The sequence below is a fragment of the Anoplophora glabripennis genome, unplaced genomic scaffold (assembly GCF_000390285.2).
Source record: "Anoplophora glabripennis isolate ALB-LARVAE unplaced genomic scaffold, Agla_2.0 scaffold1302, whole genome shotgun sequence".
NCBI lineage: Eukaryota > Metazoa > Arthropoda > Insecta > Coleoptera > Cerambycidae > Anoplophora > Anoplophora glabripennis.
In genome coordinates, this window is record NW_019417422.1 from 65418 (window position 1) to 86507 (window position 21090).

A 21090-nucleotide genomic window follows, 5' to 3' on the forward strand; every position below is an offset into this window, starting at 1 on the left:
TCGACAGCGCTGTCACCGGCGACGCGATTTTCGGTTCGGTGGGCGGGGCCTAGCTCTACCGCACCGAAAACATATAAAAGCGCAGGTCGCGCTACCCCAGCAGCTCATTCGCACGCGAGACGCTGACGGTCAGGTCTTAGCAGCAACGTGCGGTGGCTCCTCCAAGAGGTGTTCGGCTTAACACTTCCTGGTGTATCTAAAGTTTTAAATTTGCGTTGTTATTTATTCCACAAGTAAATTCCTCGAAAAAAAATAAACCGGTCTGGGACCGGAATTTAAGATAAAAAGAATTGTAAAAAGAATTCAAACAATTAATTCAATTGGAAATTGAATGATAGAAAAAAGAAAGTTTCCTAAGTAAAAAGTAAGAAAGTAAAAATAAAACAAACAGGCTAAAAAAATATTGGGAGGAAAATAATCGGACCTCCTGGGGAAAAAGAACAATCCCCAAACCCCAAGTTAGAAAAGAGGCCATAGGCACGACTCCGAAGCAACTGTACCTAGGTACAACTCCAACTAGGAACTACACCTCGCTGTAAATCCCGCATTTTAAAAAGAATTCGGCCAACAAGTACGTTGGTTTCAAAGGTACATTTTAAAAAGAATTCGAAGGTAGAAAGGTGCAGCATTTTACGACAGCGTCCATCATGGAAGACTACAACAACGTAATCGGCGTCGGTTATCAGCACTTAAGAGAGGGAGTCCGTAGCCATGCCAGAGCTAGTCGTGGCAACCTTGACGGACCCGTAGCCGTCGGAGACGGCGTCCAAATTCGGTTCAGGGGATGTCAAAGATCACATGGCGGTCCGGAACGTGGGGCTAGCGCGTTAAATGAAGGTGCTCGCGCGTTTAACGGAAACATGGGTGTTAACTACGCGTTGGATGACGGATTCTTCCGAGCTGCGACCCAAGTGCTACAGTCAACCGCGTCGGAAAATCGGATGTGGAACTTTACGATGGACGAAACGCCGATTAGGGTTCTGGGTCAACCCACGCACGAAACCCAGTGGCGCCCAAATACGGAAGTGATTCAAACCACAATAGAGACATTAGAAACTGTTGTATTACCTTCTGTGTTAAGGTATATTTTGATGTTAATTAATAGAGAGTTTGAGTTAAGACTGATTTTATTTTCTATAACTACAATAATGTAAGTTTTGCTGAGTAAGAATAATGTATTGTCATCGCTCACGCGACCGGATCTAGGATCTTTGACCCATCGCGTATTGCATTTATTGCAAAGTTGCAAATAGCGGTTAATGACAGTACACTATCAGCCTTAAAATCTGAAATTTCTCTGTTATATCATTTAGTAGAATATTTTTCATCATGGACAAAACTCCTACAATCTACCATTTTTGTTTTAAAATTTGCAAAAATTTTACCACTCGAGCAATCAACGAAATTCCACTTTGAAAAAGCCGAGTTAGTTTTAATTCGAGCCGTTCAGCAGCGTCATTTCCACTGCTGTTATAAAAATATATTAGAAAATAAACCACTGCCACCTTATTTACGTAAACGTAACCACTTCATTTGTGAAGGAATAATTAGAGTAGGAGGCAGATTAGCCAACAGCACCATTAGTATAAAAGGTTTCTCATTTTATTACCTAAGTCCGACCATTTTATTATCTTACTTGTAGATTATAATCACAAATTGTTTGCGCATACAGGAGATAACTAATTCGCGCGAATTTAAAGATGCCATGCAGCGCGAATTTATTAGTAACAAAATAGAGTGGAAATTCAACCCTTCTTCCGCATCGGGAGGCGAATATAAAAAGTAAAAGTTGATCTGAAAAGAGTGATAAATACACAAATTCTCACGTACGAGGAATTCAATACCGTACTCGCACAAATCGAAACTCTCTCTCATGAATTCTCGACTTTTATGTATTCTTAGTAGTGATCCAAATGTTCCATCAGTGCTCACTCCAGCGCATTTTCTTTATGGAACTTCCTTAAATTCATTTCCTTAAGAAGACCACTCTCTAAAACCTCTTAGTCATTTGGACATATATAAACTCTTGCACTATTGGAAAAAATGGCATGTAGAGTATTTACATACCCTACACATGCGTTTAAAATTAAATACTGATTGCAATCCGGTAAAAGTAGATACCGTAGTAGTTATTATGCAAGATAATATTCCTCTAAATTGGTCCCTAGCTGTTATTAAAAAATTACATCCAGGTAACGACAATATTGTAAGCGTTGCCACAGTAAAAACAAAAAAAAATGGCATGTATATTCGGCCTATTGTCAAATTTTGTCCGTTACCGACTCAATAATTTTAATAAATTACCTAGTATTAGCTTACATTTAGTGTAGTTTTGTTAATTTTAGTTAATGTAATTAATTTCAATTAAATTTACAATTTTATCCGCGACGCCCCAGGATGTTTAAGCATTTTTAAAATTACGGTAATATTGGTTGCCTACAATTAAAAGAGCTTAAAATATACATATTATCTTTATATGTATATGTATATAACAGTATCTAAAGTCATATTTCACCAATTTGTTAACTGTAAAATAAAGGTTGAACGCGGAAATATCAGTTTTCGAAAATTTCGCAGTAATATTGTAAAAAGTGATGTATCATCGATTAGCGTTTGACTTAGGTACATCGTTAAGGGATTTGGAAACAATATGCGCAGAAAATAATATTAGAGAAGTATATATTATGAGAAATGGAGATAGTATTAAATTTTTACGGCATTTGCATGCGTGTAAAGATATAATAAATTTAAAAATTAAATTTATTATAATAAGGGATTTAGAGCGTATAGATAATAAAGAATTAAGACAATTAATTCTAAACGATTTTCATACGTTACCAACAGGTGAACATGCTGGTATAAATCGCATGTATAACAATATTAAAAGAAGATATTTTGGCAAGATCTGAAAAAGGATGTTGAGAAATTTGTCAAAGGGTGTTCGTCAAAGAAGTAAAACATTCAAAACCTAATAAAGAACTCATGACAATAACCACAACAGCTACATCAGTCTTCCAAAAAATTTGTTTAACCTAATGGGTCCTTTACCCACATATATTGAGGGAAATAAATACATCTTAACAATACAATGTGACCTCACTAAGTGTATAGAAGCATACTCAATACCCGACAAGGAAACTATTATGGTTGCGAAAGCTTTTGTAGAAAACTTTATCTTAAGGCTTTGCATACCTCTTGTGGCAGTTACCGATTTAGGCTCAGAGTATATGTCAAGTACGTTTTAAAAAGCTTGTAAATTATTAAATATAAATCACTTAAAGTCAACAGCTTATCACCATCAAATGTTAGGAAGTCTTTAAAATTCACATAAACACTTGGGTGCATATTAACGCATACGACTTGCAAAAGAGACAAATAATTGGAGTACGTGGATACCCTATTTGTGCTTTTCGTACAATAACAGTCCACACATTAACACTATACACCTCATGGGTTAGTATTTGGCACACCGGGTAGAATTCCATCAAATATTGAAAGTAAAATCGATCCTTTATACATATAACTGATATTACCCAACAGAATTAAAATTTCGATTACAAACAGCTTGGAATGATGCCAGGTCTAACTTGTTAGTAGTAAGATCGAAAAAAAAACATGATAGGAATTGCAAAGAAGTAGGTTATAGAAAAGGAGATATGGTTTTAGTATATAATGAGAGTAAGTACAATAAGTTGGACACTCTAAATCCCTACAAAGTTTTAGAAGATAAATGTTATAATATAGTTTTAGATATTGACAATAAACATGTAGAAATGCATAAGAATAGGGTTAAACGATATTATAACTAATACATTACGTAAAAAGGAACAGCAATTTTTTTTTGCTTTTCGGAGTTAAAAGTTTAAAGGTGTACTGGATTCGTAACCTAATTGGTGTTACAAATTATATCAACATTGATTGCGGTTAGGAAAGAGTCCAGCTCAGCATTTCGTAATTAATTATCAAGTAAGTAATGTAAGTCGCTAAGTAGTTTTTAATATGTGATGTATATAGCTAAAAGAGGATATAGCTAGTTGAATTATAGACGAGGTAACGAAGAGCAGGAGTCCTAGCGCCATGGTACTGAACCCATCTACTCTGCAATAAAATGTATAATTAGTGCACAGTTGAGAGTTTTTGTTCCCTTGCCTTTCCTCGTCGAAGATTCTCTGAGTCCTGACCAGCAGAGGCATTACACCATCATGTACACTATCATCATCTACATCACCATTTACATTACTATCATATACATCACCATCCTCTACACCACCATCACGTACATCATTATCTACATCATCTGCATAATCATTATCTACATCACCACAATCTCCATCACCATCATTTACATGAGCGTTATCATCATCTTCATCCTTATCTTCATTTCCATCTTCATCTCCATCTTCATTTCCATCTCTATCGACCTTGGTTATAACGTGACACTTTCACCGCTGAGCTATCATCGCCTCTAGACAAAATTTGTCGGTATCGGTATTTCAATTCCCGTTCATAGCCGAAGTAAACAAAAATTTTCATAATGCCAAAAATTACATTTTTCCGCAAACGATGTTTTCGGCGTCCGGGCTTTGCGAAAATCTGAACACTCTGAACACTCGCAGCAGCGAAATCGTCCGCAGAGGCTCTTTGAAAGGCACTTTTAAGCAACGAAATGTAAAAATGCGCCATCAAAACGTCCGCCCCTACGACACAAAGGAAAAACGAAAGTCGACGGTGGAAGTTTGGCGATCGGGTGATCGATCCTCGAAAAGAAGAGTAACCTGCACCGATAAATTATATGATTAGAAAGTTTAACAACACCACTGACGCGGACTTTGTTGTGATTTATTCTTTATACGTTTTATTTTAACCTTTTTATATTGAATATATGTTAGCAACCATGGGGGTTTTCATTCCCAATTAAAACACATAATTTCAACAATCGGTTTATTCCCTCAAACTACAGAGTTATCTCTTGTTTATTTGCTATGTCGGGACTCTGGCGACTCCCGTGACTCGTGCTCGCCGACCCCGCGGACCGCGCTTCACCTCGACTGCTCGCTCATTCCGAAAGGGGTTCTTGCTGACTCAGTAATAGCGACGTAGTGGATGATATCCCTCTCTAACAATTAGCATCTAACACGGCCATCCTGCTTATGAGGCGTCCTCGCACTAGGAAAAGTTATGTAAACAGTATGAACTGAGAACACTGAATACAATATTGAATAGCATTCAGCTCTGTGTTTTTATTTCTTATCCCAAACAAAGATCACATTGCACTATTTTGTTACGAGGTATTTGGGACTGCCTCAACATTGACCTTAAAACATTGCTACGCTATTCCAGCCTCTACAACTCTACTAGTCAGAAGTCAGTAAATCTTGCAGTTGGAAAGGCAGCACTCTTAATCTCAGGGTTGAATTTGTTTTAAGTCAGAGCACACAAGGTTACCTATGAAAAGGAAGTTATTTATTAATAAACGGTGTTTGCCTATCGTTCACTGCAGGGACTGATGATAAAAGAAACTTACGGGTGAACTCTGTATATCATTTACTAATCATGTAGAGAATCAATAAGATATACAGGGTGTTACGAAATTTGCAGACACGGACTGTGGGATCTTGTTAAGCTAGATAAGGTGATAAAAAAGTGTATGATTTTTCAATCAGGCCAGTATTTTTCGAGATATAGCAGTATCAAATATTCAAAAATAATAAAAATATATATTTATAAATTTCAATTTTCAATCATTAGATAAACAATTACGACAAACGAGTTACAAAAATTGTTCAAAATTTCCACCGTCTGCTGTTAAACATGCTTCAGCACGTTGTGCTACTGTTCCAGTGGAGTTGCGTATCATCTCTGGTGTTATTTGCTGTATAGATTGAAATAGGCGGTTCTGCAATTCTTTCAAATTTGCCACTGGCGTTCTGTACACCAACGTTTTCAGGAAGCCTCAAAAGAAAAAATTACATGGCGTTAGGTCTGGAGAACGAGGTGGCCAAGCAAATGGACCGCCTCTGCCAAGCCAACGTCCAGGGAAAGTATTATTTAGGTAATCCCGCACAAGTAATGCGAAATGGGGACTGCGCCATCGTGCATAAAAATCATATTTTGACGCACATTTAGGGGTACGTCATCCATGAATTCTGAGAGTTGTTGCTGCAGGAAATCCAAATAATTTTGTGCGTTTAAACGGTATGGCATAATGTGGATGAACTAAAAAGTGGTTGGAATCGATTGAATGATAATCCTAATAATCCGCACCATACGTTTAAACCAAAGCGACGTTGGCGTATCTCGAAAAATATCGGTCTGATTGAAAAATGATACAGACATTTTTTTATGGCCTTATCTAGCTTAACATGATCCCATAGTCCATGTCCGCGAATTTCGTAACACCCTGTATAAGGTTGAACGTCAAATTTATGTCACAAATATCGTTAGTTATCTCCCCCAAAGTTCAATTGCAAATTGTGTACAGTTAGGTAATTTATAAATCCAAAATCCTTAAAACTAATATCATCAAATTAAACTATATGTACTACAATACAGATATCAAATAAACAGTGAAGAATAGAGAGGCGAGGTACTTATCTTCAATCGAGGTGTTAAAACTAGGTATATATTCCTACGACGCGGGGTGGTTCCTTGCTAGCTCTTTAGGGAACTGAGGTGGTGTCGGTGGTGGGTAGTCCTCCAAATATCAACAAGTGTTGTCTCAGAATAGCTACTCTACTCCGCTAACAGAATCACGGAGCGTGGTGATAGTGGAACGAGTTCATTAGGGTGGGAAGGCAGGATGTCCAATCGTATAGTTGTCAACGAAAATTCTCCCGAGATCGGGGTGTTATAACCTATGACCATGCCCGTCTGTCGTACTTCCAAAATCTTATATTTTCCAAATAATCGTAATAATAAGACGATGTGGGACCGGCTCAAAGAAGCCTAAAAAATAGATTAATATTTCGATGTGAATATTTTTGAATCCCAAACCATCACAGAAAATTATACAAAGAAAAATTCTTGCCTAAGTGAGCTTCTCCTCGTGAAATAAAATCCAGCACAGCTGCTTACGGGATAAACCCTATATAAATATTATTAACGAAATCCAACTTCCACGTTGATTAACTTTCCAAAAGTTACACAATTGTTAATATCTTTCAACGAGCTAATGAAGCTACGAAGCAATCCCTTCAACGGTTGAGATTTTAAAGAAAGAACTAACCTATGGAATATGGAATTTTAAGACAACGGTCACGTGAGTTAGATTTATTCGTTTTGATACAGAGTAAATTGAACCATTTCACTATACCCTCGTCATCTATTTGAAACTGTTATATTATGTTATAAACAATGTAATATAAAAAGTTATGAATATATACATTGAATAGTAATTGATAATTAATTTTGAAATGAATTGAGTATATTGCTATTGATAAAATAATTAATAAGTAATTATAAAGACATAATTTAATTACTTGTAAATGTTTAATAAATAAATATAAAATATTTTTGAAAACCGTAACCTCATTAAGAAACATCAACAATTTTAAATTATAACATGTTAGTCTAGAGATGAACAATTTGATCGCCTATTATTTTCTTTTTAGCAGAGCTGAACGGTGTTTTCTTTTTCAAATTGCTGTACGGTACGGCCACACTGGTTTTCTCTCTCTCTCTCTCTCTCTTTCTCAACATCCTCGCTCCAAGCAACAGAGAACTGTAACATAAATAATGAATTCATCCGGTTTATATTGCTTTTTCAGCAATGTGTTTCAACCTACAACATATTAAAATTGAAATAGGCCATGGTCAAAAATTTAGTACATTGTCGCATTGGTTTTAAGGTGAGATCGTCATAACACAAATTTAAAGAAAAAAACAGTCCATGTCTGTCTAAAAGTTTCTTGACGTTTCTTGGGAGATTTTCTCCCGCACGAGATTGTTATCTCGCATTGTGGCATTGCCACAATAAACTAAACGTTTCTTGACGTTTCTTGGTAGATTTTCCCCCGCATGAGATTGTTATCTCGCATTGTGGGATTGCCACAGTAAACTAAACGTTTTTTGACGTTTCTTGGGAGGTTTTCTCCCGCATGAAATTTTTATCTCGCATTGTGGGATTGCCACAGTAAACAGTCCGTGTCTTTGTCTAGTCATCATTTCTTTTATTAACTATGGCGACGTCGTAACTCATAACCCATGAACAATAATGACTGATTTAAATGATTCCAAATAATGCGTCCTATGTCTGAGTGTTTAGTCCGTTTCTGGGTTTTAGGTTAGGTCAGTGTCATGTTCGTGCTTTGAATTTATCAAAATAGTAATGACTCTTACATATAGTAGACGGGCTATAATGAATATTAGTATTAGTCAGTCTTAAGTGTTGGTTTTAACATTCTCTACAGGTTCTCAAAAATATAATGCCACACTTGCATTAATTGTTACTGTTCCTTTTTTTTATGAAGTAATACTCACAGTGACAATTTCTTCATTGCTACCTAGAATGCTCCCATCGAGCCCTCTTTATTTTTGTATCTACCTATTATACTCGCAAATATCCCTTGTTCCTGAACTTATACTAGTTTGCGTGTGGCCGTGCCGCCATGTTTTGTTCCCCGCACCAGCTAGTTAGTTTGTAAAGGTTGCTGTTAAGATACGTACGTAATAAATGTTTAATCAGAAAAATAATGAATTAAATCTATCACAAAGGTCCTTCGAACGTCAAAACCCAAATCCTTATCACATAACCCTCCATATGGTCAATTCGAGCGGATTTGAAACAGCTATCTATAAATTACAGTGCCCAGTGCAACAAAACAGTAAGTGAACTTCAACCGTTAATACAGACATTTATGCAAGTGAATCACCAGCTGATTGCTTCAAAGTACTTTATTGGAAATCAAATACATTACATGGGATCATATCCAAGCATCAAAAGGCAAGATTTAAGCAAAAACAGTGAGTAAGAAGTAATTAACAAACGAAAAATATCAGCGGCGCATCGCCACACGCTAGTCGAATCCAGTTCCATCCAGATCGCAGTCGCACGTGCGCCGATCGCCGAACATTCCAAGCATCGAGAGCGGACGTCGGTAAACTGGACATAGGAATTTAAAGGTAAGTGAGTCTCATTTCCTCCTCGCATTCCCTGTTTTTCTGTTAACCTGAAACAAAATAAATCGTTACACAAAACAAACAAAAAATGGCAAATCAAGAATTAACACAATTAAAAATAAAACGAGGCCAAGTAAAAGCGCAGTTAACAAGAATAAAAAATTATCTTGAAAACTACAAGGAGGAAAATCCCATACCAATTCAAGCAAGGTTACAAAAAGCAGAAACATTATAGGATAAATTCGATGAAGTGCAATCTGTCATAGAATGTGAAGTTCCTGAAGATGTTTCACAAAACAATGAAAGAACAGAATTTGAAAACATATATTTTGCAACAATATCACAATTAACTCAAACTATTTTAGATCTATCTCCTAAACCAGAAAAGGATTCTGCTCCTCAAGTGAAGAGAGTACAAACAAGAATACCCACAATACAAATACCTACCTTCAATGGAAAATATGACAAATGGCTACATTTTAAGGATTCATTTCAATCAATGCTGCAAGAAAACCCGATGTTGTCTGAAATTCAGAAGTTCCAATATTTAAGAAGTACATTGAAAGGAGAAGCGCTTCAAGTAATCCAAGCATTGCAATGTACCGGAGATAACTATCAAAAGGCATGGGTATTACTGGAAAAAAGGTATGAAAAAAGAAGATTAATAATAAATACACATGTAAAAGAATTATTTGAACTGCCAAACATATATAAAGAAAATCATATTACTATAAGAAAATTTATAGATTCGACAAGAAATCATATCGCATCGTTGGAAACGCTGAAAGAACCGGTAGCAAGCTGGGACACTTTGATAATTTATTTATTGAATTCAAAACTGGACAGTCGTACATCAAAGGATTGGGAAGAAAAACTAAACAACAGACCAGCAAACAAAACAAATGAAATGCCAACTCTTGAAAAATACCTAGAATTTCTGGAAAGCAGATGCCAAACATTACAAATGATTGACAAAAATGTGAAGTATAATAGGTCAGACAAGAAGGTAGTATTAGCAACAACAACAGAACAGAACAAGACTCCACAATGGACTTGTGCTTATTGCAAAAATGGTCACGCCATATATGCCTGCAGGGAATTTATAAATCTCTCAGTAAACAATAGAACAGAAGAAGTAAAAAGGCTTAACTTGTATCTCAATTGTTTAAAGTTTGGTCATATGGTACAACACTGTAGGTCCATAGCATGCAAGAAATGTAACCGAAAACATCACTCGTTACTACACAGGGATTACAATACTACAACAGTCTCACAAGTAGACGATCAACAAGCAAACACTTCAAGTACCTCATCCACGGAATCAAACACTCACACACATCAAAACAACACAGTTTCAGCTCATTGTGCACACAAGGAACTAGGTACGGGGTCCCAATATCATTTCATCACGCAAGAATTACATAAAAAATTGAAACTAGGCACACAACATATTTCCTTACCCGTAACGGGAATTAATGAAACATCCACAAACATTACGAAAGGTACAAGTATAAAATTCAAATCTTGTTATAACAATTCTTCATTCAAATTAAACTGTTTGATAGTACCAAGGTTAACTAGTAAACTTCCTCAATATAAAATTGATAAGGTCAACCTAAATTTACCTGTAAACATACAACTTGCAGACTCGAAATTCAACATTCCCGGCAGCATAGATGTCCTGATTGGGGCAGACTTATTCTGGGAATTGTTATGTCCAAATAAAATAAAGTTGCAAAAAGGACAACCTATTTTACAGGAAACGCAGCTAGGATGGATCATATCTGGCCCAGTTAACAATCCAAATTCAAATCCAAGATCAACTTGTCATCTATCAGTGAACGACAATCTAGAAATCCAAATCGAAAGGTTCTGGAAGACAGAAGAGTTAACAGAAAGGGAACGATTTTCTCCAGAAGAAATTCAGTGCGAGGAATACTTCAAAACTACAACCAAAAGAGATAACGAAGGTCGTTATATTGTCAGCCTGCCCAAGAATGATTCCGTACTACTAGGCGATTCCTTACAAACAGCCATACGAAGACTTCAATTATTAGAAAAGAGACTAGAAAAGAATCAGGAATTGAAAACCAAGTACCATCATTTTATGAATGAATATCAAGCAATGGGACACATGTCTGAAATTAAAAACAAAGTTGAAGGCGACAAGGTATTCTACTTACCACATCATCCCGTTGTTCGAGATCACAGTGTAACCACAAAGGTTAGAATGGTATTCGATGGATCAGCTAAAACCACATCAGGTTCATCACTAAATGACTTATTACTTGTTGGTCCAACAATACAACCAGATCTAATTCACATTATATTAAGATTCCGAACTCATCAATATGTTCTTACAGCAGACATAGCAATGATGTATAGACAAATCAATATCCATGACTCGGATAAAAACTTACAACGGATATGTTGGAGAAAGGATTCTAATGACGAAATAAAGATATTCACCCTAAATACAGTTACGTATGGAACTTCTTCGGCGCCCTTCCTGGCTACAAGATGTTTAGCTCAACTAGCAGAAGACGAAGGTGAAAACTATCCCCTAGCAAAGCAAGCTCTCAAAAATGATTTCTATATGGACGATCTCCTGACAGGATCCTCCACAAAAGAACAAACTTTAAGGTTACGGCAGGAACTCATGAAATTATTAGACAAGGGAAAACTACCTCTACGTAAATGGAGATCCGATGACTCAACCATGTTAGAAGATCTACAACAAGGCAAATACGAATCGCTCATGGTGTTAAACAAGGAGGAACCTATCAAAACTTTAGGGCTTCTATGGAATTCACAAGATGACACAATTCAATACAGTCTGTCTTTAAAGGATCCCTTAGGATTAATTGGACCAGTAGTGACATCTTCAAAACTCATTATGCAACAGCTATGGAAACTAAACTTATCCTGGGATGAACCAATTCCTGATTCCCTTAGAAAATTATGGTTAGAATTCTATAATGAATTAAGACATCTCCAGGACATAAAACTTCCACGTAACGTCAATCCGAACAATGCACAATTAACATTCGACATTCATGGATTTAGCGATGCCTCTGAAAAGGCATTTGGCGCAGCAATTTATGCAGTAAGTAGTGACAAAAAAGGCAACATGCATTCTTATTTAATCTGTTCCAAATCAAGAATATCACCTCTGAAAACCCTATCCATTCCTCGATTGGAATTAAATGGAGCACTATTGTTATGCAAACTTACATCCATAGTGAAGAAAGCTTTAAAGGAAAAAATAAGAAACACATACCATTGGACAGATTCTACCATAGTACTTACCTGGATAAAAACGCCTCCTCATCTATTAAAAACATTCATATCCAACCGAGTAGCAGAAATTCAAAGACTATCCCCTGACATTCCTTGGTATCATGTGCCATCGAAACAAAACCCTGCTGATGTACTTTCAAGAGGAACTACAGCCAACAATCTGATAACCAATCAATTGTGGTGGTTAGGCCCAGCATATTTAACCTCATCATGTGACTGGCCTAATCAATCGTTAGACAATGTAGNTCACCGTTTTTTTGACATTAACATTCTCAAATTGTGCATTAAAAAACCGTGCGTTTTTCGCTTATAAACAATTTGAATAAAATTGTTGCTATTTATGCTACCTCACCGAAAATAGATACAATGGATAGCTGGCAAAAAAATACAAATTTAAAAAAGTACTCTCTACGACCAACAGGAGCCAAGACAAGAATTTTTTTTTTAAATCGTAGCGCAATTGTTTATAAACATTAAGACTTGAATTTTTCGCAAATTAAAGTTTCGACGTAAACTACGATTTCCCGTGAATTGTATTGAAAAATGTGGAAAATTAACGACTCACGAGCCCTTTAAATAGAAGGTACTTGCTAAGTGAATTGTCCGGCGTGGTGGTGGGGGAAGCTCGTTCAAGCGAGTCGCGCGCGAGAAAAGTGAAATCCAAAGTTCAAATTTATGCGCGCTGTAAATTTTGTAATATCTCGGCTTCTATCCATCGTAGAAACTTATTTTTTTTAAAACTGGGTTAGCTCGACGAAAAAATAACAATGGGTATATTTACGAATTCGTAGAATAGCCCTGAACCCCAGAAAAAATGCATCTTTTGTACTTAATTTTTTTTAATTACAAAAATGTTCCTTTAGATAATTTTGCAATAATATCGCGGATAGGAATTTTTTCGACTTTCTCTTTTTTTTCGCTAATTTTCCTGGTCTAATAGTAGTTTCTTGACAAGTCAGTTTTCAGTTGGTGTTCCTGAACTTATACTAGTTTGCGTGTGGCCGTACCGCCATGCTTTGTTCCCCGCTCCAGCTAGTTTAGTTTGTAAAGGTTGCTGTTAAGATACGTACGTAATAAATGTTTAATCAGAAAAATAATGAATTAAATCTATCACAAAGGTCCTTCGAACTTAAAAACTCAAATCCTTATCACATAACCCTCCATATGGTCAATTCGAGCGGATTTGAAACAGCTATCTATAAATAACAGTGCCCAGTGCAACAAAACAGTAAGTGAACTTCAACCGTTAATACAGACATTTATGCAAGTGAATCACCAGCTGATTGCTTCAAAGTACTTTATTGGAAATCAAATACATTACATGGGATCATATCCAAGCATCAAAAGGCAAGATTTAAGCAAAAACAGTGAGTAAGAAGTAATTAACAAACGAAAAATATCAGCGGCGCATCGCCACACGCTAGTCGAATCCAGTTCCATCCAGATCGCAGTCGCACGTGCGCCGATCGCCGAACATTCCAAGCATCGAGAGCGGACGTCGGTAAACTGGACATAGGAATTTAAAGGTAAGTGAGTCTCATTTCCTCCTCGCATTCCCTGTTTTTCTGTTAACCTGAAACAAAATAAATCGTTACACAAAACAAACAAAAAATGGCAAATCAAGAATTAACACAATTAAAAATAAAACGAGGCCAAGTAAAAGCGCAGTTAACAAGAATAAAAAATTATCTTGAAAACTACAAGGAGGAAAATCCCATACCAATTCAAGCAAGGTTACAAAAAGCAGAAACATTATAGGATAAATTCGATGAAGTGCAATCTGTCATAGAATGTGAAGTTCCTGAAGATGTTTCACAAAACAATGAAAGAACAGAATTTGAAAACATATATTTTGCAACAATATCACAATTAACTCAAACTATTTTAGATCTATCTCCTAAACCAGAAAAGGATCCTGCTCCTCAAGTGGAGAGAGTACAAACAAGAATACCCACAATACAAATACCTACCTTCAATGGAGAATATGACAAATGGCTACATTTTAAGGATTCATTTCAATCAATGCTGCAAGAAAACCCGATGTTGTCTGAAATTCAGAAGTTCCAATATTTAAGAAGTTCATTGAAAGGAGAAGCGCTTCAAGTAATCCAAGCATTGCAATGTACCGGAGATAACTATCAAAAGGCATGGGTATTACTGAAAAAAAGGTATGAAAAAAGAAGATTAATAATAAATACACATGTAAAAGAATTATTTGAACTCCCAAACATATATAAAGAAAATCATATTACTATAAGAAAATTTATAGATTCGACAAGAAATCACATCGCATCGTTGGAAACGCTGAAAGAACCGGTAGCAAGCTGGGACACTTTGATAATTTATTTATTGAATTCAAAACTGGACAGTCGTACATCAAAGGATTGGGAAGAAAAACTAAACAACAGACCAGCAAACAAAACAAATGAAATGCCAACTCTTGAAGAATACCTAGAATTTCTGGAAAGCAAATGTCAAACATTAGAAATGATTGACAAAAATGTGAAGTATAACAGGTCAGACAAGAAGGTAGTATTAGCAACAACAACAGAACAGAACAAGACTCCACAATGGACTTGTGCTTATTGCAAAAATGGTCACGCCATATATGCCTGCAAGGAATTTATAAATCTCTCAGTAAACAATAGAACAGAAGAAGTAAAAAGGCTTAACTTGTGTCTCAATTGTTTAAAGTTTGGTCATATGGCACAACACTGTAGGTCCATAGCATGCAAGAAATGTAACCGAAAACATCACTCGTTACTACACAGGGATTACAATACTACAACAGTCTCACAAGTAGACGATCAACAAGCAAACACTTCAAGTACCTCATCCACGGAATCAAAAACTCAAACACATCAAAACAACACAGTTTCAGCTCATTGTGCACACAAGGAACCAGTCAACATTTTATTATCTACAGCAGAAATTCTGATTTATGACAAGGATGGACAGTTACATATATGCAGAGCCCTACTAGATACGGGGTCCCAATCTCATTTCATCACGCAAGAATTACATAAAAAATTGAAACTAGGCACACAACATATTTCCTTACCCGTAACGGGAATTAATGAAACATCCACAAACATTACGAAAGGTACAAGTATAAAATTCAAATCTTGTTATAACAATTCTTCATTCAAATTAAACTGTTTGATAGTACCAAGGTTAACTAGTAAACTTCCTCAATATAAAATTGATAAGGTCAACCTAAATTTACCTGTAAACATACAACTTGCAGATTCGAAATTCAACATTCCCGGCAGCATAGATGTCCTGATTGGGGCAGAGTTATTCTGGGAATTGTTATGTCCAAATAAAATAAAGTTGCAAAAAGGACAACCTATTTTACAGGAAACGCAGCTAGGATGGATCATATCTGGCCCAGTTAACAATCCAAATTCAAATCCAAGATCAACTTGTCATCTATCAGTGAACGACAATCTAGAAATACAAATCGAAAGGTTCTGGAAGACAGAAGAGTTAACAGAAAGGGAACGATTTTCTCCAGAAGAAAGTCAGTGCGAGGAATACTTCAAAACTACAACCAAAAGAGATAACGAAGGTCGTTATATTGTCAGCCTGCCCAAGAATGATTCCGTACTACTAGGCGATTCCTTACAAACAGCCATACGAAGACTTCAATTATTAGAAAAGAGACTAGAAAAGAATCAGGAATTGAAAACTAAGTACCATNAATCCCTGACTCTTGTTGGAATAGACCTGTTGTAAGGTTGTTGTTAACGTATAAGTACGTAATACATGTTTACTCAGAAAAATTCATCAAGTACACAATTTAAATTATATGTATCTCACTTAGCCTAAAGTACATATAACTACCAATATAATTTTTTATAAACGTTTCTAGCTATTTATATTTAATTAAATTTCTTAAACTATACTTAAATAAATTCAAGGACTCTGTATTTCTTATCTCCCCAAATAGCTTATTAAATTCATTAAAACCTTTGAAAAAAAAAAAGAATTCATAGTCTTTTATACTTTGCTTTAGACATTTATAGGTTTTTATTATTTCTTGTAGCATAATTTAGAAATGTCCTACGTTTTAGTTGAGTTTGAGGATGGTGGAGTGGCCATAGTAGCAAAATCTTGGATTACTCCTCGAAGGAAGGAAATATTTTGGCCATCAGTAAAACAAGAGACACATTATGACCAATATGTAAAAGATACTGTTGAAGTAGATACAGAGAATTGGAAGATTCACAAAATAGTAAGGCAATTTTATGAAAGCGGTACATTTAAAATTTATATTTATAGTTAATTGTGTTGTTAAAATAATTTTATTTTATAGACGACTTTCAAAAAGCTCAAAAAAAATTGAAAGTGGTTCAGTATCAATCTGATTTGGCCTCCGATACTGATGAAGATGTGCCGCTAAAAAGAAATAGAAAAGGGCCCTTACGGTTTTCATCTAGTGAAGAGGAGACATCACAAAAAACTCCTAATGAATTAAGAAAACCTCCTCAAATCAATGAAAAAGGTGTGTACTAGTGATTAAAACTAGGTTTTATATAATTTTTTGTTTTTTATTTTTTAGTTAAGAAAATAATAAGGTTAAGTGGGGTAACTGTGTATCTGGGGTAAGTGTTTATATGGACCACAAAATTTTTATTAAATTAACTGATGGTACGCCATCTATACACAGTCGTTGGTATTCATCATACCTCTCCCTCCATATTAAAAAACATGCCATTCTTGTGTCTACGATTTTAGAATCAGTCATGTTTACTTATTAGTTAAATGCACATGTGAACAGTAGTGTGTAGTGTTATTTTAAATCCAGTGTCATCCTTGTTAAATTTAACAATTTGAAATTTGTAAATATAAAACAGTATAGGAGAAGTAAGTTAATTATTAATTTCATGTGTATTTTAATTCAATATTTAACAAAAAAAAAAACACAAGTGATGTACTAAACAGTTGCCTCGGTCAAACTATGCATTGGGGCAACTGTGTAGTAAATATGCGAGGCAAGTAACTCACTTGCCCCATGCACATTCACTATTATATTATATACCATTTTTGTAGATAAAATGGTTCGAACATATAAACGAAAATCAAATAGAGCCACATCATACACGAAAACAGTTTTGGAAAAAGCAGTCGAAGATGTAAGAAATGGTGTAATGACTGCTTACACAGCGTCAAAGAAATACAATATTCCGCAAATGACTGTTAGTTACCATCGCAGAGGTCTTCGAGGAAAAAAAAGTAAAACAATGGGAAGAAGTACTGCTCTTCCATTTGAAGAAGAAGCAAAGTTGGCACATTGTCTAGCCACCATGGAGAAATGGGGATGGGGCTTAAGCAGAGTCGAACTTCTTGATTTAGTTCAAAATTATATCGTAAAAAACGGAATAAAAACTCCATTTAAAAGGGGACGGCTAGGTGAAGACTGGTTTTTGGGATATCGCAAATGCCATAATCTTTTTATTAAAAAACCGCCGCCGGTTGAATTTGTCAGAAAACAGTGTCTGGACCCTTTTATTATCAAAGAATATTTCAATATACTCCAAAAACAGTTAGATGATTGGGATTTGCGGAAAAAGCCGGAGCAGATTTGGAATCTCGACGAAACCAATTTTTTTCTCGATCCCTCAAAAACAAAAGTGGTTGGCAAAAAAGGTGTACCGTCATCGAGAACAACAGCTGGCAGTGGTAGGGAAAACATTACAGTGTTGGTGGCTGTGAATGCTGCTGGGTATAAAGCTCCCCCTTTAATTGTTTTCAAGGGGAAAACATTTGGAGTGAATGGAGAGCATCTCCGGATGACAGTTATCCTGGTACGACCTATGCTGCCACCACCAATGGATGGATGGAATCGGAAGTTTTCCTAAGATATTTTGAAAAATCGTTGTTAGAAGCATTTGGCCCCAGGAGACCAGTTTTATTAATTTACGATGGACACGTGTCCCATGTAGATGTCAGACTGATTACATCAGCTATTGGACAGGAGGTTACAATATTGAAACTATCCCACATTCATCCCATTTATTACAACCTCTCGATTTGAGTGTCTATGAAAACCAAGTGGGATTACAACCTTACACAGTGGCAGAGAACTCACGAAGGTCAGAAGATACAAAAAAAAATCTTTAGTAAATTTGTCGGCGAAATATGGAAGGAACTTAGAACGGAAGTAATCCGCAATGGGTTCAAAAAGGGCGGTATATACCCATTTAACCCAGAAGTCATTACAAAGGATGACTATGACCCCTTGGCGTATCAACGATGGGAACGTCATCAGCATTCCAGTCAGGAAAATAAAACACATTTACATCAGGAATCATCCGCTGGGCCATGTACTACATACGAGTGTCCAACACATAATGAACCTTATTTAGAAACATGTAAAAATCAGAAGACCACTTTTGAAGAATTACTGCTAACAGTGGTTAAGCAAACCAAAGGAGAGGTTCAAAGACCAAAAAGAAAAGTTGCTAAAAGTGAAAAAAAGTGATAAAAAAATTATACATCCTGTTACATGCATAGATGAAGGAGAGTCCTCAGAAGAAGAAATAGTATTGCAAGACAATAGCGATGAAGATTTTGGAGACGAGTTTATTGATAATGAATTGCAAGATAAATATATAGAAGACATCCATAAAACTAGAAATGATGCTACTGTAAATGATTGGGTGTTGGTACTTTTTGCCACAAAAAAATTAAAACGCTACTATGTCGGACAAATAATAGCTGTTAATGAGGACGATGACCTTGAAATAAAATACACAAGAAAAGTACCTTCACTAAATCCCTTAACACCACCAACATTCGTGTGGGCAAATCCTGAAGATTGTTCTACTGTGTCGAGAGATGATATTATGATGACACTCCCCACTCCCTCAGTGTGTGGCAGACGAAATTTTATTCGTTTTGACATTAGTTTTACTGGATATAACGTAGAATAAGTTGACGTGAAGTTCTTAAGTAGAAGTATAATACATTCCTGTTTTAAATTTAAAGTTTAAGAAGTTTATCATTGTTTTAACTCCAACAAAAAATGTACCTTCATTAATAAAAAGTTTTTATTATTTTATTCCAATTTTTCAAAAAGCATTTTATACGAAAAATGAACCTCTTTCTACACATTTGCCTCATATAATAGACTATATAAAATGATGTAAAACAGAGCTCATCTACACACTTGCCTCATAGTATAGGGGTAAGTGTGTAGCATGGACATCGTTTTAAAAAAAATTGTAAATGGAAGCAACAACAACATTATGTTTTGATATTATAGGGTATTGTTACTAATAGTGTCCTAATTATATAGCCAATATACAAAAGTCCAACTAACTGGCGTTTTTAAACTATAACTTATTTTACCTCAGCTATTGCAATTTTACTACACTCTTACACCACTTCACCTTAAGCCCTTTGTTACATGTTTTGTAATACTACATTATTGACATTTGTCTGTATATTATGTTAATACCAATTATTTTGTTAGCTATGTGAGGGTAACATTTAAAACATGTGAATTTTATTTTGTAGTTTCATATACTTTGTCACTAGAGTGGATATCATTATTACATTCCAGTAAAACACACTTCAGAAATCATTTCAAACATGCAAATCAGGTGAATAGATTTGCAAATTAATGTGTTAGCGTTAATAATGTAGGATTTTAATAGTTTTTTATCCATCACTGAACTGTGATATGAAATTTGCTCTCCACAAAATTACAAAGCAGTATTTGTAATAATATTAATATATTTCTGATTTTTTTTATTGTTTTATTCATAGTATTTCTTCTCAGGCTTAAACAATTTGTTTCAAGCACGATTTGTTTCTTTACACAAAATAAAAAAATGTCGCAATAAAGCCTCTCCTAACATTAACAACAAATAAAATCAATCCAATAAATAATAATAAAAATCGTTACGCTGAAAGTCTGCTGTTTTAACAAATTGGGGAGTATATAAAACGTAATGGATTTTGTGAGAACTTAAAGGTAACAATTATGAAATTTCTCAGTTTGTCAATTTTTATTTAAATATTTTTTTTTATTACAGTATGGTGGGAAATATTGGATAAAATTCTCACCACTCGCCAATTTTCATCGTCTCGTCGTGATTTTTTTTTTAATAATCTCGTGGTAATCTGAATTTTCATATTCCGGTGAGGTTTTGTCGAAAAACCCTTTTTTTATGCTTAGGGAGCGCCCCAACCTCAATGTCGAAGAAAAAAATTTAAAATACTCGATGTTCAGTTGTAGAAAAAAATCTCTGTACAATAAAGATATTTTTCATTTTTTTATTAATCCTTAATTTAGTGAGTTTAAACTTATTTAATGTTGGTTTTGAGGTTAAGTTTTTTAGATTTAAATTCATGGTTTGGGTATAACATGTTACGTAAGGTTCTATTTAATCTATTTCGTACTTTTGGCATGTAAAAAATTTTTTCCCAATGTTTCGACATTGCGGAAAAAAACCTCACCGGAATATGAAAATTCAGATTACTACGAGATTATTAAAAAAAATCACGAGACGATGAAAATTGGCGAGTGGCGAGAATTTTGTCCAATATTTCCCACTGTGCAGCACCTTGTATTTTTGTTATTTTATTATTAAAATTTACGACAAAGTTGTAATAAAACACATTCTCTTAAACATCAAAATAATGAAGCTTAATATCACTTTT

General features: G+C 35.2%; 2 protein-coding genes across 2 annotated transcripts; both read left to right on the forward strand.

Moving 5' to 3' along the window:
- Positions 1 to 8526: 8526 nt before the first annotated feature.
- LOC108915233 lies at positions 8527 to 12662 on the forward strand (the record flags this gene model as incomplete). The annotated part of the gene is given in 2 exon segments (XM_018721206.2): positions 8527 to 9120; positions 9483 to 12662. A coding segment is annotated over 1 exon segment (3046 nt), but the record flags the coding sequence as incomplete, so codon positions are not given.
- A 2242-nt stretch (positions 12663 to 14904) lies between these two features.
- LOC111692330 lies at positions 14905 to 16155 on the forward strand. Its single transcript, XM_023456273.1, has one exon. It carries the CDS (start codon positions 14905 to 14907, stop codon positions 16153 to 16155), a length of 1251 nt encoding a protein of 416 aa, XP_023312041.1.
- The last annotated feature ends 4935 nt before the right edge of the window (positions 16156 to 21090 follow it).